The following is a 25,948-nucleotide window of genomic DNA, read 5'->3' on the forward strand; positions in this document are numbered from 1 at the left end:
ACACTAATTCAAAAAGATATATGCCCCTTTATGTTCACTGTAGCATTATTCACAATAGCCAAGACTTGGAAAGAAGCTAAGTGCCCATCAACGGATGAATGGATAAAGACGACGTGGTATGTATACACACACACACGCACACACACACAATAGAATACTACTTAGTCATAAAAAAAAAAAGAGGAAATCTTGCCATTTGTGACAACATGGATGGACCTTGACGGTATTATGCTAAGCAAAATGTCAGACGGAGAAAGCCAAATACCATGATTTCACTCATATGAGGAATTTAAAACAACAACAACAACAACAAACAACACATAGATACAGAGAACAGATTGGTGGTTACCAGAGGGGAAGGGGGGTAGAGGGAGGGCAAAAGGGGTACAGGAGCACATTTGCATGGTGATGGATGGCAACTAGACTTTTGGTGGCGAACATGATATAGTCTATACAGAACTCGAAATATAATGATATACACCTGAAATTTATATGTTATAAACCAATGTTACCTCAATTAAAAAAAACCCAACAATTATACTTGAGTCAATATGAATTTTTATTAACACACATTTGTCAAAGTCTGTACAAACAAAAACACTCCTGTGTTTTAAAATGTCCATTATTACAAACATACAAATAAACAAAAGGTGTTACCAAAAGTTAGCTACTCAATTTCATGGTAAAACAGTGTCATGATTTTTAAAAACCAAAATTTTAAGACTAAGGTTTCTTTCTTCCCTTTTTGGAACTTGTGGAAAGTTAGAAAATGGGTGGATTTGCTTTATATTAAATGCCAAGACCTTAAAAAAAGATTTAGTATAAAACTAAATATGTTTTTATATTATCACTTTATGTAACAGAATTTCTCGAGTCTTTAAAATTAAAAAAAAAACCATGACTGTAACTTTTTTCACAATCTTTTCCCCAAAGTCAATGTAAATGCATCTGAAAAATATTATCTGACAGTTTATCTTTACCTAAAAGTTTCTCATTCAAAGAGTTACAAAACTATTTAGCACTGCCGTTTCCCTTGCTTAAGAGGGAAAATTACATCCCTTACTAAAGTGATATACAAGCAACATGGTCCATTGTTTCTCTTATCAGAAGGAAGCCACCCATTTCCACATCTCTGTGCAATAATGTGCATGGATCCACTGTGAGACTGCTGCCACAAATTATAAACATTTGCTTCTAGGAAATGCCTACCAAGTTAAACTTACTGCTACAGTTTTGGTAGACTGAGGTACAAATGTCACGCCCTCACGATTACCTCGAACTCTACCATCCCCCTACATTAACGATTCCAAGGTCATTGGTTTTACTCTGTTTCATGGCACACTACACATTTCTAATTTCTTTCACAAACATCATACAGAGGACCTGAGACTATGGCTAGAAATACAAATCTATCTCCTCTCCTGGAAAAGTAAATCCACGTGCCTATTGGGTCAAGGGAAAACAGGACACAAATAATTCTGGCTGAGGCCAAGCTGCTTCTGAAAAGCACCTGTTTTCAACACCGTTCCATTAAAAGCAGGCAGTGTACAGGCTGGAGAAAGTACACTGATATCATTTCTCCCAATCAGACTCAGAGTCCATACTAGAGCAGCTCGAACCGACCCCAAAAATGCCCTGTAGTTGAAATATTCTCCCATTTTGAATCTGCTCATGTAAAAAAAAAATGTTCTCTGACAATGGCCCAGTATACAACTGATATAAGTAAGTAAAGGATATTTTTCTAAAAAGAAGTGGCAGTGTGAGAATTTAAAATTAGTCACATAAAACAACCAGGTAAGGGGTGAGGGAGGGAAGTGTCCAGTATAACCTGGACAACCTTTCTTTCTGCCCTTACTTAAAAAGACAGACTGTTCAAATCTTTGCTACCTCCCTTAAGTATCTTCTTAAATGCTCTTCCAAGAAATCCTTCAAAAGGCACTTAACGCCACACTTATGCAGTGAATTGTTTCACCTTAGCAATCAGTTTTTAAGACTCCAAGGTAACAAAAAAAACAAAGATCTGATTCTTTTACTAAAAGCTAAGGACTTTTTTAAGAGGCATCACTTTTACAAGAAGAACAAGCTAGGCTACCATTATTCCTTTATCAAGAAAAAGGTTCTTTTTTAAAAAATAAATAAAACTCTGGCTATACATAGTACAAAGTTCATACATAATATACCTGGAAAAAAACCCAAGAGTATACCCTGAAGCAAAAGGTTTATTGGAGAGAGAAAGCCTCTTCCATTGTACCAAGTGTTAAGGTGGCAGTTTTCAAAGTTCAGAGGGTGGCAGTGATATGTAATTAATGCCAAACTATTTGCTCATGGGTATGGCAGGATGCAATGATGGACAAAAACAAAAATCATTCTGCACATAACACTGAGCAGTGACCACCACACACACACAAAAATAGTAGTACCAAAAGAGAGAGAGAGAGAGAGTAGTAACGGGGTAGGGTGGGGGGAGCAAGAATGTGAAAGAGAGACAGCATGACATCCCAAACATTCAAGCGTGCAGTCTTAACACAGCACAAACCAGGTGTTTCCATTCAGCCCACTGCAATCACACAAAGAAGGATAACTATAATAAAATAGAGATTTCTTAAGAAAGCTTGCAATTCCCAGAAAACAGCCATTCGCCAACCCTAACCCAGAAATCCATTTGCTGTTGCTGGGAGCCTCCTTGTGGTCTCTCACGGAGAGGTTATAGCTCCTGACTTCTCGGACTTCTTGCTCTTGGACAAAGCAGCTGCCTGCTTCAGGAGCTCTCGGTTTTTGGCCTAAAAAACCAGTGCAAGAAAGATGTTTTAACAGGATAGGATATGTTTTTCACACAGATGCTAAAGCCAGACAATGTAGAGGGTCAAGAAGAGATGAAGAAATTCCAGAGGTAGAAAACAACAGAAAGCTCTAGGACTTGGTTCAGGGGGAAGAAAGTATTTGCTGGAAGTTAATCAGTGAACTTTAATCTCCTGGGATCCACTGTTACAAAAGGATGCTTTGTGCAACACAAACAAACCATGGACTGCCTTAACGTGCTGGATAAATAGAATTTATAATTCAGACATCTGGAATCACATCTGGTTTATCCAAAAATCAAAGAACACATTTATTAATTCTACTTTTTTTTTTGAGAGAAGACGACCAGAACACACCCAAAAGTGAAACAATAAAAGATATGTGTCAAGTGGACTAATGTGATTTGTCAATACTTGGAGAAAAAAGATATCTAAGAGATGATCACTTAAAATACAATCAGCTAAATACACCAGAGTTACCACATAAAATAAGCATAGTCACCTGCAATTGTTCTGTGACTTCTTTGTGGGTTTTCTCCATCTGGTTCATTTTGGCTCTCATCTGAGATTCTTGGTACTGAAAATCAGCCTTCAACTCTGTGATCTGAGGAAAACAAGGCAGAGTGACTAGAAGAAATTTCTGTGCAATGAAAAATGTTTTGGTACCAGAGAGCTAAATGGTCCCTCAAATTAATGAAATCCAGGGCTCTCCTGAAGATCCACACCTAAATCAAAGCCAGAGAATTCCATATCCTAATTTTTCTAAAGATTTCCTCAAAATTACACAAAATCCTGAAGTAGCATTTCTGATACTTAACCACTCACTATCAGGTCTTAATGATTTTGTGTATTTAATATATGCCAATAATTCTCCAAATACTCACCTCCAAATATATCAGTGATTATAACAGTATGACTGATGGTTTGAGAAGCCACGAGAATAACAGCTGCTGCCATTTACTCAATTTTTACCCTGTTCCAGGCAAACTGCTTGATTATATTCCCTCACTCAATATTATGATAACCCTGGGGTGGTATACTATTCTTCCCATTTTATAGATGGGAAAACCAAGGCTTAGAAAGGGTTAAGTAACATGACCAAGATCATACATGCTAGCAAGTGGCAGAGCTAGAATTCAAACCCCAGGTCTTCTTCTATTGACTATGCTATTCAAGGAGCACAGAGAAGAACTATCTAAATAAGAGAAGTGATGTGTGAGCTGAATTTTGAAGAACAAGCAGCAATTGGCACATGAGATAAGCAGAAAGGCATCCAAGCAAAGGGAACAGTATAGGCATAGGCAGAAAGTGTGAGAGAACTGAGAGCTTGTTGGAATGACTGATAAGTGTGGACAGTAGCAGGAGATGAGGCTAGCGGTGGGCAGGCATGATGAGGAAAAGCCTGTGTTCCAAGCCAAGGAGTGTGACCTTGATCCTGAAAGTTATGGGAAACAATCTACTATTTGCTTTTGCTCCTTTTAAAACTCTAATCTTGCAAAGCACTAGAAACAAGTGTTCATTTTGTGTCTACTTGCAAAACTCCTTTTACGTGCCACTCTAGTCTAGTCCATGAAGAGAATATACTTGGGTCCATTTTCATCTGACAGTTATGTAGCAAAGTGAAAAGAATATGGGTTTCTTCCCCTGAATCTCCACCTTACTGGCAGAAGAAAGCACAGCACAGTAGACAGAATGGTAGAGTCAGAAAGACTTGGGTTCGTTCCTTTGTTTGTTCTGCCATTTACTAGCTGTGTGATTTGGACATGTCATTTCATCTCTTTGGGCTCATTTCCTCATCTGTAAAATGAGGTAGAAATTAGATGGAAAGAATGCACGTGAAGATTCTCATGTTATATATGTCTTTATTAGCCATTCAGAATGAATCACAGCATTCTGAATCTTGGCACAAGACAACATACAGGTAAAAAACAAAGCTAGGAGAAGGGATTGGAACCCTAAGAGGAAAAATACTGAAGGCACTCTTCATCTATGAAATGATGATAATAATAATTCCTACCTCAAAGGGTTGTTAGGAGGATAAATGAGTTAATACATATAAAGCACTGAGAGTCAGGCACATAGTAAGCATCCAATAAAAGTTAGCTATTATTATTATTTGTTAATAAGGCAAAAATGAGATACTCTCTAAGAACCTGGTAATGAGAAATTATAAACATAAATCAGAACAAGGACATAAAAAGTCCCTTTAAAGAGGGAGGATGACTCTCAGACCAGAGCAAGACTTCACTGAAGATATTAAGGTGTTTAAAGAGTGGGTCACTCAGGAAGGGAGTTGTCAGCAACAGAAGCAAAGTGACGCAAGAGTCATGGAGGAAGGCCTACCTGAACATTGTCCAGGGAGGAGGGAGACCTGGCCCACATACTTTGAGTATTACTGTCCCACGGACACGGCCATCCCAATAATAGAGATGGAGGCATCAGGTTCTCTTAGCCTGAGAGCATTAAAAATTCCAATTACATAACTATCTCCTCTTGTCCCGACTCCATGCTCATTCAGCACTTTCTGATTACAACCTTCCAAGGTAGCTCATGCTGAGAAGAGTAGTACAGTCATGCATCCATTAACGACAGGGATATGTTCTGAGAAATGCATCAGTGGGCAATTCGGTCATTGTGCAAATGTCATAGAGTGTACTTACACCAATCTAGATGGCATAGCCTACTACACACCTAGGCTATATGGTACTAATCTTAAGGGACCACTGTTGTACCTGTGGTCCGTTGTTGACCACAACATCTTTATGCGGCACATGACTGTACTCAGTTATACGCTCCACCATGCATTAAAAGGGGGCATTGTAGTTTTATACATCATCTCGATAAGCCTGTTTAACACAAGTCCTCCCTGAGAAGTGGAAGCTCCCTCCAAATGCTAAGAAAAATCAACTTTCTAAACCCACTTGACTGAGGACCATGGTAATACCACGCCATGAGTCATCTTGGCAGACAGCAAGCCTCTCCCGAGGATATCCCAACCTTGCCATTGGATGTCTCTCTCAAAGCATCAATGGGTTAAGTACCCAACAAATATCGGTTAAATCGAATTAGCATCATGCCCTATCCCACATAACTTACCCTCACATAATCCTGGCCTGAGAGGCATTAACTAAACCGTACCTTCTTCTCTTTCTCTAAAATCATTTGATCCTTTTGATGCAGCATCTTCTTCAGAGTGGCCACTTCTTCCTTTAGTTGGGCAATGATGACAAAGTGGTCAGTGCCTGGTGAGTCTAGAGCCAGGTCTGGGGAAAAGCTGAGTGGAAAAATGGACAGGAGAAAAATCATAACTTGGATGGACAGACTTTTTTCTCCCTGAGGACACATCATAGGCCACTTGACTGCAAGCTCAAGGGCAGGAGCAACTATGTGAATTCCCAGCATTAAGCATAATGCATCATGCATGCCAGACTCAACAGCATTTGCTAAACTGCACAAGCAAGGTGGTCATCAGATAACTGTGCCAACCAAAACCACAACCTGCAGCATCTTCTCTCACATTCAGGACTGAAATAAACGCCATCTCACAAGAGCCAAGGATATTCCACTTCAGGTTTTCTGAAGATCCCCAATTATTTTCAGGTGAAACAGCCATAATTTTTTTGTGATTAGATAATTTCCCTAGAATCTGGATAAATTATGAATTGTAAGCTCATGCATTTTTCTTTAAAGCTCCCCACAGAGCTTGTCTTTCAGTTCTCTGTTTTCTGCCTCAAAGCACTGTGATGTGGAGCAGCTGCTGAGAAGGAGCAGTCAGTCCTTTTTTAAAATGATAAGAAGATGACGAAATTAATAGGAAAGAAGCCAACTTCCCCTATACTACAATTGGCCTGTTGATTATCACTTCCAATACTAAGAATTCTGTGACATTCAGTTAGAAAAGGAACAGACTCCAGAGTGACATCATAACCTGGGTTTTCAACAGATTCCTCCCAGTAACAGATCTGAGCACTTCATTTTGTCAAAGCGCCAGGTGAACTCTGTCCTTGTAGTAGTCTCCCAACCAGGACCAGTTTCCAGAAATTTGTAAACCCCTGAAATTTTATGTACAATTCTGCATATACATACAGTGGTTTCTAGGGTGAGGATTCATAGCTTTCACTGGTTAGTCAGAGGTGTCTTAGACCCAAAACAAGTTAAGAAATCACTGCAAAGAGAGTCAAATCTTGCCCTTCCCTATAGATTTCCCAAAGGAAGCTCTTTAATTCTCCCAGAGCAACCCTTAAAGTAAAACACAAACCTGTTTTTCCTAAGCAGACACTGGAATACTGATTCCCAACTCCCTGTATCAATATAGTGACAACTCTAGTTCTCCCTTGCTGTTGATTCTTTCCTACATCTTAAACCACATCTAATACTCGGCATTTCTCTACCCAGGTAGAAACTCCAAATAGCAAGACAAATCACTGGACATACTTCCTCATAGTTACCAAGTCAAACATTTCTATAGCTAGAATGAGAAGACACAGTCCACTGATAAGAATATTGCCCCTTAGTCTACATGAAGCATATGAGAAAAATGTCAGAAGGATGGATCAATGCTTTCGTAACTGATGAATATGCAGAATTACTGGGTAACAAAAAGTAAATGCAAAATAATAAAACAAGGCATAGAGGAGAAAATATTGAAAGGACCTGTCACAGTCTCCACCAGTTTCAATACCCACCAAGGGACTGTCTTCCCTCAACCCAACAGACTCTATTTAAACCCATAACTAGAGTGATGAATGAAACAGAGTAATGGGCTAGTATAAATATCTTCTTGTTGTCCCAAAAGCTCTTAATGCTCTGCTCTACTTGCTTCTTTTTGTGTGTGTGTGTGTGTGTGTGTGTGTGTGTGTGTGTGTGTGTAAGATCAGCCCTGAGCTAACATCTGTGCTAATCCTCCCTTTTTTGCTGAGGAAGACCGGCTCTGAGCTAACATCTATTGCCAATCCTCCTCCTTTTTTTTTTCCCCAAAGCCCCAGTAGATAGTTGTATATCATAGGTGCGCGCCCGGGATCCGAGCCTGGGCTGCCAGTAGCAGAGCGCCCGCACTTAACCGCTAAGCCACGGGGCTGGCCCTCTACTTGCTTCTTGAGGGAGGATTCTTCCCATACCAATAAATTGTTGACAAAACCAGTTGTGTCTATCCTGTGTTAGCACCTGACCTTTCTAACTCTCTAATTTCTGATTAATAAGAACTACTAGGAATCAAAAGGAAAAAAGATGGCTAGGTTAGCAAGGCCAAAAATCATATCTAGTCTCTTTCCAAATACCTCCAATGACAGGGAACTCACTACTTCTCCAGGAAGCTTCTTATCTTTCCCAAAAGATTTTAATAGAAGAACAATCTTCCCGAGCTTGAGCCAAAACCTGCCTTCCTGTCATTCCTATCCATTGGTCCTGGGTCTGTCCTCAAAGACCAGAGTAAGTCTAATCTTTCAGGTGTATTTCAGAAGGAGAATAAAATAAAACTATAAGGAAAGGAAAAGAATGTCCTTTAGAAACAATAAACCACAAGGTGTACTTGGACGTCACTCATTGTTGAGAGTGCTTTTTTATTGCCAATAGAACAATAAACAAATATGATCAAAAAGTAGCTGGTGTGGGGCCGGCCCGGTGGTGCAAGCGGTTAAGTGCGCGTGCTCTGCTGCGGTGGCCCGGGGTTCGCCAGTTCGGATCTCGGGTGCGCACCGATGCACTGCTTGGCAAGCCATGCTGTGGCGGCGTCCCATATAAAGTGGAGGAAGATGGGCATGGATGTTAGCCCAGGGCCGGTCTTCCTCAGCAAAAAAAGAGGAGGATTGGCAGATGTTAGCACAGGGCTGATCTCCTCACAAAAAAAAAAAAAAAGTAGCTGGTGCATTTGCTCAGGGAAGGAAAGCTAGAAATGAACTCAGATTTTCCTCAAAATGAAAAGTTTCTGTTACAATTTCAACAAACAAATCAGAAAATATGAAATGGGTGGCTGTAAATTTTGTAGGTTACTAAAAAATAAAAAGACTAAGGCATTTTACAAGTATAAAACCATCAGAGAAACGGTTTTATTAAAAAAACCTTAAGTAATACATTCTCTCTGTATGCTACGGAAGACTAATGGATAAAGAAAAAGAGGATAAAAAATAATCAAATATGCCTCAATATTTAAACCATAAATAAGAAAGGAGAATATGGTGGTACGAAAGGTCAACGGAAAACTGTCAGAGAGCAACCTGCAGAAGACAGAAGGGAATAAAAATGAAAGAATAAGAACATAAATTTAAAAGTATATGGATATTTTAAAAGTGGGGCCAGGAAAGTGGATTGTGATTAATTAAAAACTGGGAGGCAGCTACAATAATAGATAGCTCAGAAAGAAGACTGGTAACATTTGGTACAGAACTGAATTCAAGATACATATTCAGGGCCGGCCCCGTGGCTTGGTGGTTAAGTGCGCGCGCTGCGATGCTGGTGGCCCGGGTTCGGATCCCGGGTGCGCATCGAGGCACCACTTCTCCGTTCATCCTGAGGCCGAGTCCCGCATACAGCAACTAGAAGGATGTGCAGCTACGACATACAACTATCCACTGGGGCTTTGGGGGGAAAAAATAAAATAAATAAAATCTTTAAAAAAAAAAAAAAAAAGATACATATTCAGTAAAAAAATTTTGGTCTGCATGACATTTTTCAAAAGGACTGTCAAAAAAACAAAGGTTTGTCAGAATGTTTTCAAAGGGAAGGAAAAGCAAGAAAAAAACACAAAAAGTAAGAAGAAAAGGAAAAATGTAATTTACCTTGTGCTATGAAATTTTACAAGAAAGAAATGCAAACAAGTGGAAGAGACTGTTAAGACTGCTAATGCAGGAACATTCAAATGGAACCTGTACACGTATGAAAATAATTTTTGTGGCAGTGGAAAAATTGTACAAATTTTCAAGTTAATAGGGTAAATTATTTTTAAAAATTAGCATGTACATTTCAAGAAAAATTATCTTTTAAGATCTTTTCCAGAAGACCTTATGAAAGACTGTGTATCTAAGTTAAGGATCAGCATCCTACTTGAGGAAAACAATCATTGCTGGATGCAACAAAAAACTCTGAACGGAAAGCTTAAGTTTTTAGCTTGGTGTATCCATAGCAATGGACAGCAAGAATAGTGGAAGTATCTCAAGAACAAAATAAGCTAAAAGAAGGTAAACTTTAGGGACTGGTTGGTTAAACTAAAGGATATGAATCAGCTTTTTCCAGGTCATTCCTGGGTCATAAGTGAGCACAAAACAGAAATGATGAATCTAAAGGCTGTGCGTCTTGGCTTAGGCCTTCATAAAGCAGGGCTTTCAGAAAGGTTCACTCTTTGAAGCAGTTTTTTCAGGATCATGCACCCTGGCAGAGGTGATGGGACAATCTGTGCCACATCTACTTTTTTCAGAATGGCCAGACTAGCTGCTCAGAGAACAGTAAAGCTGACCAGAAAGATGGTCTTTATGGTTCCTTCCCCCATATAATCTGAATATCTAAGTTAAGCATTTCCAGAAGGTTCAATTCATGAAGTTTAAAATCAATTATACTAGTTGTTAAAAAGACACCTTGCAGAGTCTGAAATCAAGTTAATGAAAAAGGTAACAGGAAAGAGTAAACTTCAAAGATGCTTTGTACTCCCCTAAATAAACAAAATTCGGCCCTGGTAAGCCTATATGCTGGTCTGCTCCCATATGCTGGTCTGCTCCCATATCCACCACTGGCTGGGAGGGAGAACCGAGATTGGGAGGAGTTTTCAGAATGCAGATGATGCCAAGAATTTTAGGGAAGAGTGTGTCAGATGGTCTCACTTCAGGATGCCCAGGCCTGGAGGAACAGAATTGGTTAGCCCCAAGACTGTTGGGAAGCAGCCCGACACAAACAGGGCACTCTGAATATTAGGACAAAGCAGCTCGTAAGAGAAGGAGAGAGGAAAGCAAGGAATAAAAATATGCATTTAGGCAGGCTTTAAATGAAACAAAGATATTTAAATACATCTCATCGTCTCCTGATCCAGCATCTGCACTAGGCTCTCTACAAGCTAAGGAAGCATGAATTATTCCTCAGAGAGTGAGCAACACTGCGTTAACTCCAACTTGTCTCTGCTCTGCCTCTTGAGACCTACTGCTGCCCTGCCTGGAAGAGGCTACAGGCACAGATCACAGTGAAAAGCATCCAGCTGTTGACTTCTTAGAATTAGTGTGGGGAGGTATTTATGGACTGCAGAATTCAACTGCTATTAAATCCAGTTATATGTTCTTGTCTTTTAAGGACAAGATTAGATTTATAAACAAATATCAGTACTGCTTGTTTATAAGATACAAGTGGCTAGCGTAGTGACCGTAAAAGGTTCTCCAACAACCACAGACTAGCTCCAAGGCACACCCTAAAACATATTCCTGTTTCAGGAACTGTGCATGCATTTCAAATGGAAGCAGGCACACACACTCCAATTGGCTTACCTGTCTCCATTGGTCGTGATTGACTCAAACTTGGATTTTTTCTTTGGGATTTCATTTTGAATTGAAGACGTAGAAAGTGTTTTCTGGCTTTTAACAGCAAAAACAGAGAGAGAGAGACATTAGAAATCAAAGATTAATTAAACATCCCAATGAAAGTCTGTCAAATGGGACCAACGTAATATCATAGCTCTTTTATGCAAGAGTTAATTATTCTTGATTATTAAAATCCACCAAGGTGTTTGATTTCATAGGTCCTGGATGCATGGGTAGTTCACTTCCCTAGGCCCTCAAAATTCTTGGCGCTAATTAAATATTATCTGCTGTATTAATAACTATGAGCACAGAGTCAACAAAACTTCAATAAGAAGTATAATCTATCTTATAGTTTAAAAAGTAATTTTACATTCAATGTTTCACATGCATCTTATAATCTCTGAGGTAGATACAAGGTATTATTTCTACTTTGCAGATACTGAGGCTCATCAAGGTTAACTGACCTGCCCAAGAATAAATAGCTAGAATAGTGAAACTGGGACTAGACACCAGGTTGACATTATGAACTCCTAGTCCAGTTCTTCTTCACTGTATCTCTATAGATCTACTGCTACCTGAGTCCCCTCAACAACACTAAAAATCAGTTTTAGCCCCAATAAGTTCACCCTCTAAAACCTGTCTGCAACCTTTCACTTTGATGGATGTCCAACTGCCAAGCCCAAAGGATGCTTCAGACCCTTTCTTACTTGACCTCTTCTTAATATTTGATACTCTTGACCATGCCATCATTTCCCCCTGCCAGCTTTACTGAGGAATAATTGACAAATACAATTGAATATGTAAAGTGTACAATGTGATGGTTTGACATACATATACATTATGGAATGACTACCAGGATCAAGATAATTAACATATCCATCACCTCACAGTTAACTCTTTTTCTTTTTATGGTGAGAATGCTTAAGATCTACTCTCACCAACTTTCAAGTATTAATACCATATTAACTATAGTCACTCGGCTGTATATTAGATCCTCAGAACTTCTTCTAACTGAAAGTTTGTACCCTCTGATCTACATCTCCCCATTTCTTCCTCCCCTAGCCCCCGGCAACCACCTTCTATTCTTTGTGTCTATGAAGTCAGCTTTTTTTTAAAGATTCCACAAAAAAGTGCTACCACAAAGTATTTGTCTTTCTCTGACTCATTTCACTTAGCCTGATGCCCTTCAGGTTCATCCATATTTTTGCAAACACCAGGGTTTCCTTCTTTTTTATGGCTGAATAATATTCCATGATATATATACACCACATTTTCTTTATCCATTCATCCATTAAAGGACATTCATGTTATTGCCATATCTTGGCTATGGTGAATAAAGCTGCAATGAACAGGGGGTGCAGCTATCTCTTCGAGATAACTGATTTCATTTCCTTGGGATATATATCCAGGAGTGATTGCTGGATCATATGGTCATTCTATTTTTAATTTTTTGAGGAACCGCTATACTAATTTCCACAATGGCCGTATCAATTTACATTCCCACTAACAGTGTATAAGGGTACCCTTTTCTCCACAACCTCACAAACATTTGTTATCTCTTGTCTTTCTGACCACAGCCATCCTAACAGGTGTGAGGAGATATCTCACTGTGGTTTTGATTTGCATTTCTCTGATGAATAGTGATGTTTAGCACCTTTTCATGTATATATTGGCCATTTGTATGTGTTCTTTAGAAAAATGTCTATTCAGGCCCTTTGCCCACTTTTTAACTGGATTATTTGCTTTCTCTGCTATTGAGTTGTATGAGTTCTTTACATATTTTGGATATTAACCCCTTATCAGATATATGATTTGTAAATATTCACTCCATCCTTCTTGAGTGCTTCTAGAGTTCTGTTCTCAGCCTCTACCTGAGTTATATCATCCAAGAGCATGGTTTTAACAACTACCTAGCTATCATAGTGTCTGGAAATGGTGTTCGCCAGATCACCGGCATCAGAATCATCTGGGATGTTTATAAAACAATGCAGATTCCTAGACTCTATCCTAGATTCTACTGAATTAAACTCTGGTGTGGGGTCGCAGGAATATGCATTTTTAAATAATCTATTCCACTGACTCTTATGTGCTACCAATGGCCCATGTGCAAACCTCTCTTCCAAGTTCTAGGCTAAGCTCTCACTAAATAATTCTTCTTGATGCTTCAAACTCAACTTTTCAAAACGGAACTTCTCTTCTCCCCTTCCTATATTCCCTCAGTTAAAAATACCTATTCACTTAAGTAAGTAACCTGAGAATTATCGTTTACTCACTCAGCTCCTGCCCATCTATCTGTTCATCAAATTATCTAAGTTTCTTGTAATTCTCCCTCTAAAGTATCTTTCTGAATCTGCCTCTTTGATCTTCAGTGCCACTGCCTCAGCTGAGGTTCTTGTATTAACATCTTTTACCCGAACTCTTACAAAAAACACTTGTTAACTAGCCCCCAGTCTCTTTTTTCTCCAATGCATTCTCCACAATAATCACAGTTAATTTTTTTTTACTGACCTCAGGATCAAGTTCGTGCTCCTTATCAGGTCTGTAGGATCCTGTTTCCTCCATTCCCGGGCTCCTGACCATAACCTCTAGCAACATAAAAGGACGTGCAATTCCCCAGGGTTCCATGTGGCTCATGCTCTCCATGTTTTTGTAAATGCTATTACCTCAGCCTAGGAGGTCTCTGCCCATTCCTTATCTGATGATTCCAACTCATCCTAAGATCCAGCTCCAACATCAGCTCTTCTCTGAGCCTTCCTTGCCTGACCTCCCAAGACAGTTAATGACTACCACCTCTCATGTCTGTGTCCTGATATTTCCACTGTGGTGTCCATTGAATTATACTGCAATGATCTGATTACGGGTCTGTTTTCCCTACCAGACTGCATACTCTTGGTGAGCAGCAAGATTCTTTCATTCATTTCTGCATTCCTAGCAGAGTTCCCTGGCCCATGAAAGTACTTAATAATGTTTGCTAAATGAACAAACAAAATCATAATGGTAATAATAACAAAGAGTAACTAAAATGTATTGAATTCTTCCTTTAAGCCAGTTATAAAACTAATCATTATGCATGTGCTATATAATTTCCCTTCACAACAGCTCCATGAGGTAATATTATTATTTCCCTCATTTCACAGATGAAAAACAACTTGCCCAAGATCCCACACACAGAACCTAGCAGAGCCAGGATTCACTCCAGAGCCAGAACTCTTAACAACACTACAGATACTCTGAAAGGAAACTTAAGAACAACGAAAGGACATCTTTTTGACTGGATCCCACCAGGACAAACCTAGAACATCTATCAACCACTTGGCCAAATATGCACAAACACTGCACTCCTCAGAAAGTGAAATGTCCAGTCTTCTAGGAACATAACCCACTCTAAGGGGGAGGAGAATATTACATCTGAAAGTGCAGTCAGTTCCACAAACTTTTCAGACACAATACAAACCAAGTCAGGAAATCCTGACACCATATGGAAGTCTCTCCAGTCCCTGGATGATACATGAATTGTAAAATATGACAAAGGAGATTCCTCTATAGACCAGTAACTAGAGAGAAAACAATAGGAAAATTTATACAAAATGGTATCTTCCATGGCTAACTGTGTGAGTATTACATCTGAGTTACCAGCACCTTTAGTCCTATCTTATGCATCTTTGGGTTACCTGTTGTAATGGCTGCCACCACTCAGTCTACTGTACTGCTCCTTCTCCTGGTGGCTGGCACGGGAAGAGCTGCTCAGGTGCTTCCTCTGCTCTTTGGTCTTCTGAAGGACCCGTTTGTATGAAAGTGTGCACAGCCAGCACAGCAATTTCCCATCTACCTGAAAGACAAAGAGACAAAGATAAAGAAGAGAGAATGTAGTCTAGGGGTACTACGAACATGGTATTGGCAGCTAGAACCTCTGAGTTAAGTCCCAGCTCTGCCACTTACAAGCTGTGTGGCCTTAGGCAAGACATATGAGCTCTCTTGGGCTCAATTTCTTCATCTGTAAAATGAAAGATAATAGTACCTACTTCAGAGGGCTGTTGCAAGGATTTAGTGACATAAGGTAGGTAAAGCATGGTGCCAGGCACAGAAAAGTTGCTTAATAAATATGAGCTGCTAATTTTATTTATCTTTTTTTATTTTGTTTTTCTTAAACTTGACAAACACGGACCAGAGCAAAGTTCCCACAAGAATTTCTAAAGACACAAATATCTCCATGGTGCTCATTAAGGAAAACTCAGCAGGGAAAAGAGAAGACAGAAGATGAAATATAAAATTTATACTTCGGTTTTAATACCTTACAAATGGCTCACAAGATGGTATGCTAGATATCTTTTCTCAGATGGAATACCCCCAGAAAAAGACTGATGGGCAAGTAGCTTCCAAGGCCCCAGTCCCTGGTGGTAGCCTACCATGACACTTTGTTTACATTACAAAAAGTCGATCTCTTTGGGCAGAAGCAGCCCTGTACTAGGGCACAAGGTGCAGGGCTAGGAAAGGAGAATGTGCTTTCACAATCCTCTGAAGCTGGAGTGCCTCTGTGCAGCACTCAGACTATGAAACTGTGGGGCAGCCTGGTACAGGCGGCAGGACAGGAGGGCTGGTTGGAATAACTCAGGTTGAGGAGGGAGTATGCTGATATTTTATGGAACTTTAGATTTCTTGTCTTATTTCTGAAATTAGATTTTATGCCTCATCTCGAGCATGGGTAGGCCATATCATCATTTATCTAAAGTATTTTTTATATATATATATATATTTTTCTATTTTTTTGCAGGAGAAGATTTGCCCTAAGCTAACATCTATTGCCAATCTTCCTCCTTTTTTCTTCCTTTTCCCCCCACAAAGCTCCAGTACATAGTTGTGTATAGTTGTAAGTTCTTCTGGTTGTTCTATGTGAGCCGCCACCACAGCACGCCTACTAATGGATGAGCGGTGTGGTTCTGCACCTGTGAACCAAACCCAGACTCAGCAGTGCAGCGCGCGGAACTTTAACCGCTAGGCCATCAGGGCTGGCTCATGTCTAAAGTATTTTTAATCTCGTTAGCAAAAGCTTCTTTGCACACACCTCCCTAAACCATTGGCAAGTTCATCAGTCGGAAAATATCCACTTCTTTCCAATTCCACTACTTCCACCCAAGTAAAGCCATTCTTCTGGGCCGGCCCCGTGGCTTAGTGGTTAAGTGCGTGCGCTCTGCTGCTGGTGGCCCGGGTTCGGATCCTGGGCACGCACAGATGCACTGCTTCTCCCACCATGCTGAGGCCGCGTCCCACATACAGCAACTAGAAAGATGTGCAGCTATGACGTACAACTATCTACTGGGGCTTTGGGGGAAAAAAATAAATAAAAAAAATTTTTTTAAAAAGCCATTCTTCTCTCTCACTACTGTGAGAACTGCCCAAATGATCTTCTTACTTCTGTTCTTGGGTTCTTATAAACCATTTCCACATAGCTGCCAAAGAGGGCTTCTTAAATGTAAATGTGCTTATATCTCCCCTCTCCTTAAAACCCAATGGTTTCTCATTGCATCTAGTATAAAATCCAAACTTTTTACCACGGCCTATGTTGACTTAAATGTAGCCCCTACCTGCCTCTATAACCTCATTCCCTTTCTCTTTTCCTCGTTCACTCTTCCTTCTTTCTCTTATTCCCATGTGCCAAGCTCATTCTTGCTTTAGGGTCTTGTCACAGCTGTCCCTCTTCCTGGAATCTTGGCCTCTAGAGCTTCCCAGGGCTGCTACCTTGTCATCATTCTAGTTTCGGCTTAGATGTGATCTCCTCGGAGGTTCTCCTGATTGCTCAATCTAAACTGGCCTCCTCAGCCACTCTGTACCATATACTCTACTTCTTTATAATACTTACATGTAAAACTTGTGTTCATTTATTTCCTTGTTTGTTCTCATCCATCTCTCTCTCATACACACGAATATAAGCTCTGTGAGAGTAAGGTCTTGTCTGTTTAGTTCATTCGTGTGTTTTCAACACCTAGAACAGTGTCTGATATGTGATAGGCATTTAATTATTTGTTAATGAATGTATAAATGGATTTTGAAACCAAACTTCAATCTGGTTCATTTCACAGTTATGGGATATGGCCTGAAGGCCTGATGTTAAAACACTTTGGAAGACCTTGCCCAGGAAAGAGCTTTCACTGAAGAAGAGTTAGAAAACAAGGCAACTCCACTGAAAGAGAGCCAGCACTGAACATAAAAATTGCATACTGAACCACAGGACACTTTATTTCAGATCTCACCACTAAAAATAAACTTTAAAAATATAAAATCACCCTCTGAAAATTAAACTAACATAAAGAAATAATCATAGATAACACTGACTGAGTACTTATCATGTACCATATTTCTTTTGAAGGGCTTTACACATAACTCAACCTTCATAACAACGATAAGGTTTCATCAGCCTCGTTTACAGATGAGGAAACTGAGGCACTGGTAGATTAACTTGCGCAAAGTCACAGAGCAAATAAGTGAGATTTCAATGCGGGTATTCTGAGTCCAGATCACCCCCTCTCAATCCCTAAGCTTAGCCCTCCTAAAGTTTATGAACATGTGATTGAGGATGCCCAAAAATACCCAAACTCTTAAGATAGGATTTCAACTAAGGAAGCAGAAACTTAATGACTCTGATGTAATCAGATTAGCAAAAATTAGCTATTCCTATTAAGATAGTTATCATTTATTGAGTTTTATTATGTGCCAGGCTCAAAATTAAGTGTTTTATATACCTATCTCAATTAAATCATCCTATGTCCTTGTGAAGTAGCTACTGTTATTCCCAATGGAAAGATGATGAAATTGATGCATAACGAGAGTAAGCAACTTGCCCAGGATCATTCGGCTAGCCCAGGAGTGGGATGGGACCCAGGTCTGAGGGACTACAAAGCTGTGCTCCAACTATTATTATATGCTACCTCCTGATTACTCATTCATCTTCTCCAGTATCTTGATTCAGGGAAGAGGTGTGCTGGTTGGCAGGCAAGAGTATTCTGGTCATTGGAAAGCTATATCCTCCCATTGTAAATTAATGAATTTGGTTAGCAAGAGTCAGCTCTTGAGAGCCTAAGCACCTCTGAACACTGAAAAAGAGTTTCTGAACTGCATTCTTTCATTCGAAAAATATTTATTGAACACTTAGTATGTGCCAGGCCACTGGAAATATAGCAGAGAACAAGATGAACACAGAGCGCACATTCTAGTGGGGGTGGACAAACATGTAAGAAAGTAAATAAGATAATTTCTCATAATATTATATATTATGAAGACTTAATAAAACAGGGTAATATTATAAAGACTGACTGAGGGAGTTAGTAACAGAAGCTCTCTGTGAGGAGGTAGCATCTGAGTTCAGACCTGATATGAGGAACCAGTTAAGACACTCTGGAGAAGTGTATCAGGCAAAAGGTCAGCCAGCACAAAGGTGGGAATGAGACTGGCACGGCTGACGGACTGAAAGGTGGCCAGCGTGGCTGGAGCAAGGTGAGAGATGGGGAGTATGAGGGCAGACAGCACTGAGAGTCAGATACCGGCCTTGCAGGCCAAGGAAGGAATTTGGCTTTTATTCTAAGTGCAAGTGGAAGCCACTGGAGGGTTTTAAACAAGAGAGTACCATGACCAAATCTAAACCATTTTGATTCTACCAAGGTACCTTTATTCCACAGAGTTTCCCTCTGTGTCATCTTGTGATCTTTAACTTCAACAGATAGAAATATTTAAAGACCCAGAGAGTAAAACTGGTAATATGACTATATTTTGCTTAAGTCACAATCTCTCCTTTGCCAATTACCACTTCACCTATATGGGATATTGGTCACTGTATTTCAGATTCTCATGAAATACTAACTCACGAAATGTTACAATATGCTGGTCTACATTTGCCAAATGAAGAAAACAAAGGCTGAATATCTTCTTCAAGGTTAAGAACAGACCTGGGAGAGAAACTGAGACAGCTTTCTTTATTATATGTCTCTTTATTATATGTCTATTATATAACACAATTGGCCCACCTTAATTTCTCTGAAAGAAAAAAAAAAAATCAAGAAAAACAGAGATTTACCTTCTTTCTATCATCTTTCCTGTCAAATGCACACTGCTGCTTGCACTGCTCACAAGAATAAGGTGGTCCATACTTCTTTTCTGAATTTGTGCAGCGCTGGCATTTGTTGCCAATAAATGCTGCAATTATGTTGCAATACTGACAAGGTTTAGGCTTAAAGAGAGAAAAAGGGTCAAGAACATTATAAAATACTGGTACATTTTTTAAAGCAATGATTCCTATTACATAGTCCATTAATCATGGTAAAAATGTATTCCCAACTTCATAAATTTCCTTTTACGTTGATCAAATGAAGCCCAATTACTAACACTATGTAAAATGTTTTTCTGCACAGCACTGTTGATTTTAAAATAAATAAACGGGGCCAGCCCGGTGGCGCCAGCGGTTAAGTGCCCGCGCTCCGCTGTGGCGGCCTGGGGTTCACTGGTGCGGATCCCGGGCGCGCACCAATGCACTGCTTGTCGAGCCATACTGTGGCGGCGTCCCATATAAAGCAGAGGAAGATGGCCACGGATGTTAGCTCAGGGCCAGTCTTCCTCAGAAACAAGAGGAGGACTGGCATCAGATGTTAGCTCAGGGCTGATCTTCCTCACAAAAAAAATAATAAATAAATAAATAAAATAAATGAACAAATAACAAAAACCCTCTAGTGTATATGCTGGGACTTCTCAGAGAAATTAAACAGAACCAGCTCTTTGGAGAAATCAGCAAGTTCTTCCAAATTTCTGAAAAGGCCCCTTTGCCATTATCAGCGTATAAACATGCTGGGAGAATGCCTGCAAAGACACAGTATCCTGAACCTTAACACTAACAGAAAAAAAAATCATTCATCAAAATGAATAGTCAACTGTTACCAAACAAAGAGGTCAAGTCATAGGATCCATCTTTCCTCTATTCTTTCCATACCAGCTACTGAAGCCTCTCAAGGAAAATTATAATCACGATTCTGCCATGGTGACCATAAACACAGAACCCCTCAATACTAAGTACTAGCTAAGTCTGAAAGCTCAAACACTAGATAAATATGGTAATTACATTAATAGTCCACAGAATGCAAGGTTCCCAGAGACCTGAGTACTCACTGTTAGGTACAAAGAAACCCTACTTACCGTTCCATACAACTGTACATTCTGAGCACATTTCTTGCATATTGTATTGGTTTTACTGTTAAGGAAGAAAGAGACACAAGGCTTTTATAAGAAAAAAGTTGTTTTACTTAGAATATCTGAAAACTGATTCCTCCTTAAGCCGAAACGATTTGCTCATTGCTAAGTGCCAAGGTAAAATACATTCTGGGCACTTGGTTAACTGAAGGTTGAGTTATCCGGCCAATAACTCTTTTAATTATTTTGTGGTTATTAATTTTATTAGCTTGGATAAAATGAAGCTTTGCTTAAAATGGAGAGTTGGTTGTTTTTGTTGGTTTGTTTGATTTTGAGATTTTTTTTTTCTTTTTGGTGAGGAAGATTGGCCATGAGCTAACATCCGTTGCCAACCTTCCTCTTTTTGCTGAGAAAGACTGGGCCCTGAACTAACATCTGTGCCCATCTTCCTCTATTTTGTATATGGGATGCTGCCACAGCATGAGCAGTGGTGCATAGGTCTGCCCCCAGGATCCCAACCTGCGAACCCTGGGCAGCCAAAGTGGAGCCCACCAACTTAACCACTATGCCACTGGGCCAGCCCCTGGAGAGTTATTTCTGATTATGACATCTCCAAGTATCACTAAGTAAAATTATCAGATATAGAAAGGACCCTCAAAAGAATATTATGTTAGACTGAAATGGACGAGCAGAAAAGAAACTAATTCTCCTCAATTCAGATGAGTAGCTGAGAAATGTGAGATGAGGAATAAAGTATATGTGTTGAAATATAAACATTCTATCCATGTTGACCTTACTGTCTACACCCTCCTCTGTAAGTGAAAAGATATGAAAATCCCAGACGTGAAGAAATAGATGCTATGACCAAATATTTTGTCAATATTTCCGATTTCTCTAAGAGCTAAGCACTGACAAAAATAAAAACACCCTTTGCCTTCTAAAGATCCAGCGGTTATAATATTACCTAAATGCCTGACGTGATAAACTGTCTTGGGGAAAAAATCATCTTGAAATAAAGTCTAACCCTTCACAAAGGGAGGTACAAACAAATGCTTGATGTGCAAGAAGTTTAAACAACGTTCTGGGGCTAAAAATAAAATATAAAAATCTAGTCTATTCGCTATTTTGTGATAATTTTCTCATACAATTCCTATGAAAATGACCATAAAGTTAAAACAGACAAAAGAAAAACTTCAAAGTAGAAAACATTTAAATTAAAATGAGATATTCAAACAAAATATTTCCCAGGGCAATTTTCTGCCATTTTAAAAAGGCAGTACAAGAAGTGAAGTACAGGGGCCAGCCTGGTGGCGTAGTGGTTAAGTTCACATGCTCCACTTTGGCGGCCCAGGGTTCGCAGATTTGGATCTCGGGCATGGCCCTACGCACCACTCATCAAGTCATGCTGTGGCGGTGTCCCATGTACAAAATAGAGGAAGATGGGCACAGATATTAGTTCAGGGCCAATCTTCCTCGGCAAAAAGAAGAAGATTGGCACCGGATGTTAGCTCATGGCCAATCTTCCTCACAAAAAAAAAAGAAGTGAAGTACATTGAAAGAGACCTCGAGAAAGAGGATTAGCATCAGTGATTCTGTGATGTAGAACATTTTGGTTTATACTTATACTTACTACTGAAGGAGTGGGATATATATATCAATATATACAAATGCCCTGACATCTTAGAAAACATTCAAAGAAAAACTATTTTTATGATTCATCTTGAATTAATTTTTATGTATGGTGTGAATTAGGGTCAAACTTCATCTCTCACCCTACACACACAAAAATTAATTCAAAATAAATCACAGATCTAAATGCAAAAGCTAAAACATAAAGCTTCTACATTATATTCTGTAAGTTTCCATTTATATGAAGTTCTAGAACAGGTAAAATTAATCTATGGTGAAAAGGAAAATCAGAACAGTGGTTGCCTGGGGGAAGCGAGGAAGGTGGGGATTGACTGGGATGGGGCATAAAAGGACTCTCTGCGGTGATGGTAATGTTTCATATTTTGATAGGGTTTGAGGTTACACAGATGTATACTGTTTGTAAAACTCATCAAATGATGTACTTAAGATTCGAGCATTTCACTCTGTGGAAACTTTACCTCTAAAAAAACAAAGGACTGTAAACAAATATTGAACTCTAGTTAATGATATGCATGCTGAAGTGTTTAGGGTCAAGCATACTGATGTCCACAACTTTAAAATGCATCACAAATAAGATGGATTCATACACTGATGGATAGATGTAAATATAGTAAATGTAAATTATAGAATCTAAGTAGTGGTATACTACTTAGTGGGTATTTACTGTCTAATTCTTTCAACCTTTTTTTGTTTGAAAGTATTCATAATAAAACAATGGGGTAAATATTCCTAGAATTGAAATGAGGCTGATTAAAATTAGGCTTCTTGGTCCATGTGTGAGCTAGCAAACAGACCCCAGCCCGCTTAAGGCACTATCACCTACTGCTGCAGTTCCACAAAAGGTGAACTTACTATACCAATAAACCACTTTGCTGGTATTGAAAAGTTCCCCAAAGACGTGTGTTCACTCACATCTAACTATTTTTCACACTTTTTAAAATGAGATTCAGACAAGGCAAGTGAGTTTCAAATGTGACTAGGGCTAAGAAACCCTTTATCAGGATTGTCACATTTCCCAAAGTATCTTCTTTTGTCTTGTAAATTCAAGCTCTGTATATCAACATGAGGCTCATGTTTTACAGTTGTGGGATTGGTCTCCTACTGTCAAGAAGATCAAAACCAAAATATAAAATTGTCAAGGATCTCAAAAATAAATAACTTTAAAAATTTAAGCACAACGGATAACCAGGGAACAATATGTGTAGTTCACACCCACCGATGTGTTACAATAGGAAACTGCAGAATCTGTGCGCAGTTGATTACAGATCATCAGTATATTACAATGCAACTGATTACAGATCTATACATTGAAATGCAATGATCCAGATTTTAAGAGGAAAAAGCCTATTAACTCCTTTCATGGTCAACAAAAACTGTACCTCTCCTGCTGGTACTCAGTCCTACAGTAGGTGCACTTCACAACAGGGTGTGCAATCCGACATTCCTGAAATGAAACGAGGATATAATTTTAAAAGGCAGTCAGAAGTGGAAACAGCCTTCAGTAGGAGGCAGAAGACCTGGGTACTATTCCCAGCATAGGCACTGTGCTTGAGTGAGTCACTTAAACTTTCTGGGTGTAATTTCTTTCCTCTGCAATACTGGCATCACTGCCCTGCACTGATGTGGGAGTTAAGTAAGAATTAAATGGAACTAGTCATAAATTGTAATACAAAGGTATGTATGAATAAGTCTCAGACTGGGAATTAGAAGCCCTGGATTCTAGTCCCCGTTCTGCCTCTGCCACTGTGTGATTTTTGAACAGGTTCAATTGCGAAATGAAAATACTGGATTAAAATCATTATTGCTTACATATACAAAACTTCCTTAAAATTAAAAAAAAAAATGATTATCTATCTATTTAATTTTTTTTAGGCCAAAAAAGGCACTCAAACATTTGAGTTCTCTCATACCTGGTAACAGAGTGACCAACTCATGGCCATTTGAAGCAATAGTGACATACAATTATGAGTTACCCATGTGAGAGAGAGAAACTCTGAACTATCCAGGGATAGCTTAACATCACTCTTGAGCTGGCTTGGTGACTTTTAACTGTCGCCTCACAGCACTTCTATTTACTTAAATAGGCAAAGCAGGATGAAGCAACTTAAAACGAAAAAGAGAACTTGGACCTTCACGGGCAAACACTGATCAGCAGCTGGTTAGGGCTAGGACCCAAGGGCACCAACTAGATGCTGAAAAATCATCCTGCTTCGTGCGCTTGATTGGGGGGCTTTTCTATAAAGCCTCGCCACCTCCGATTCTGAGACTGAAAAGTGCCCGTGAGGCGCCTGAGTTCGAGATGCTCCTCCAGGCAGCACCCAACTCTGGAGTTCAGTCCCAGGAGGGACAGGGGGTCCTTCAGTCTGCAACCAAGCAAGGAAACCAGCCCAAGAGGGATCTCCGGCGTGGCTGGTCGGGGGCAAGCAGGGAACCCGCTGTCCCCTCCCCCGACCTCACGGGGTCCAAGAACAATTCCTCACGGTTGCTAAGCACCGGCCACGCCGGCCACGGGGGCCTGGACCGAGCCTGGGACTTCCCTCCTTGCCCCGCTGACCCCTAGCGGGGCGGGGGCGGTTCCTCAGCTAGGCGGGCCTGCCACGCCCTGTCCGGGGACCCCGCCAGCCGTCCCGCAGAACCGGGAGCTCCGGGCCGCGCCTCCAGCGTCCCAGTTCCCGGCCGCCGCCCCAGCCCGCGCACCTTGCACAGCTGCTGCCCCTGAGACAGCGCCTCGAAGGGGAAGCGCTGGTGGCACTTGGTGCAGGCGTAGAGCGCCGCCATGTCCGGCCCGGGCCGTGCTCACCGCCCCGCCGGCCCAGCCGGCCGCTTTATCTGACAGTCTGAGGTACAAGCTGGCAGCAGCGGCGGCTGGCTGCGGGCTGCGGCAGGCGGGCGGGCCGGCGAGTGCCGGCGGACCAGGGCGGGCGCGGCGGCGCTGGACGCCCGCTCACTGGTTCATTTCGACGTCCAACAAGCACGAAGGGGCGAAACACGGAGCTTCTGACGACTCTGATTCGGTCGGGACTGGAATACGCCGCTTCTGACGCGCGCGGCCTCGATTATGTAAAGCGCAGTCACGCGGGGGCGCCACTGGGAGGGACCGTCTCCCGCCTGGGACCTCGGAAGCGCCCAGACTCCTCCCACTTCGCTCTTGGTTCCCGCCCTCGCTCCTCCTCTCCTCGGCCGCGGACGCAACCGCGCCTCTCGCGATACCTTCGCGGAGTTGTGATGTTTTGGTTTCTATGGAGCTGCCCTCTGGGAGCCGGGTGGGCGCGGTTGAGCTGAGTGTGGCGCATTGTTGAACTAGAACTCGGACACCACCCCGAGCCTGAAGAAGGTGGGGGGCTTGTGAGACAAGCCCTCCAGCATCGGGGCGGTAGTGGCCCTCACAGCCCTGTCACTCGAGGGAGAAGAGGAAACCATGAGAGGCAACTTACAGGAGTGCCCTCTATCTGAGACCCCTAAGAAAGGGAGAACTCTAGGATCGTTGACCTCCAGAGAGAAAGACGCATGCCCCAAAGAGAGCACCCCTATGTTGTGGAAGAGGGGTGCGAGAGATGACAGCCCCTCCAGGAGGGAGAAGAGGGGTACTAAGGCGAGGCCCTCTGCCCCTGCGAGTCCTGATGCCCTGGAGGGCCCCCTCAGAGCGGGATGCGGTTGGCCCAAGGCCTGCTTCCTACTCTGTATTATCCAGTTGCACCCCCAGCTTCTCTCTGGAACAACCAACCACTGGCACTTCCTGGCTAGGCCTGGCCTGGGAAGGCAAGCCACAGCCTCCTGGCTACTGTGCCTCTGGTCAGCTCTCAGCCTGGCGCATGTAGGGGCTGTTCAAGGAATTACCAA

General features: G+C 41.0%; 1 protein-coding gene across 1 annotated transcript; it reads right to left on the minus strand.

Moving 5' to 3' along the window:
• Positions 1-541: 541 nt before the first annotated feature.
• Positions 542-25,199, minus strand: FAM76A (family with sequence similarity 76 member A). Its single transcript, XM_004425814.3, has 9 exons — positions 24,806-25,199; positions 23,488-23,552; positions 20,465-20,519; positions 19,356-19,508; positions 14,962-15,119; positions 11,258-11,344; positions 5,937-6,072; positions 3,301-3,402; positions 542-2,780 (listed from the first exon to the last, which is right to left on the minus strand). The coding sequence occupies exons 1-9, from the start codon at positions 24,884-24,886 to the stop codon at positions 2,694-2,696; spliced, it is 924 nt and encodes a 307-aa protein (XP_004425871.1). The 5' UTR covers positions 24,887-25,199; the 3' UTR covers positions 542-2,693.
• Between the last annotated feature and the right edge of the window lie 749 nt (positions 25,200-25,948).

This window comes from Ceratotherium simum, chromosome 22 (assembly GCF_057802395.1).
Source record: "Ceratotherium simum simum isolate JZ-2026a chromosome 22, ASM5780239v1, whole genome shotgun sequence".
Taxonomy (NCBI): domain Eukaryota; kingdom Metazoa; phylum Chordata; class Mammalia; order Perissodactyla; family Rhinocerotidae; genus Ceratotherium; species Ceratotherium simum.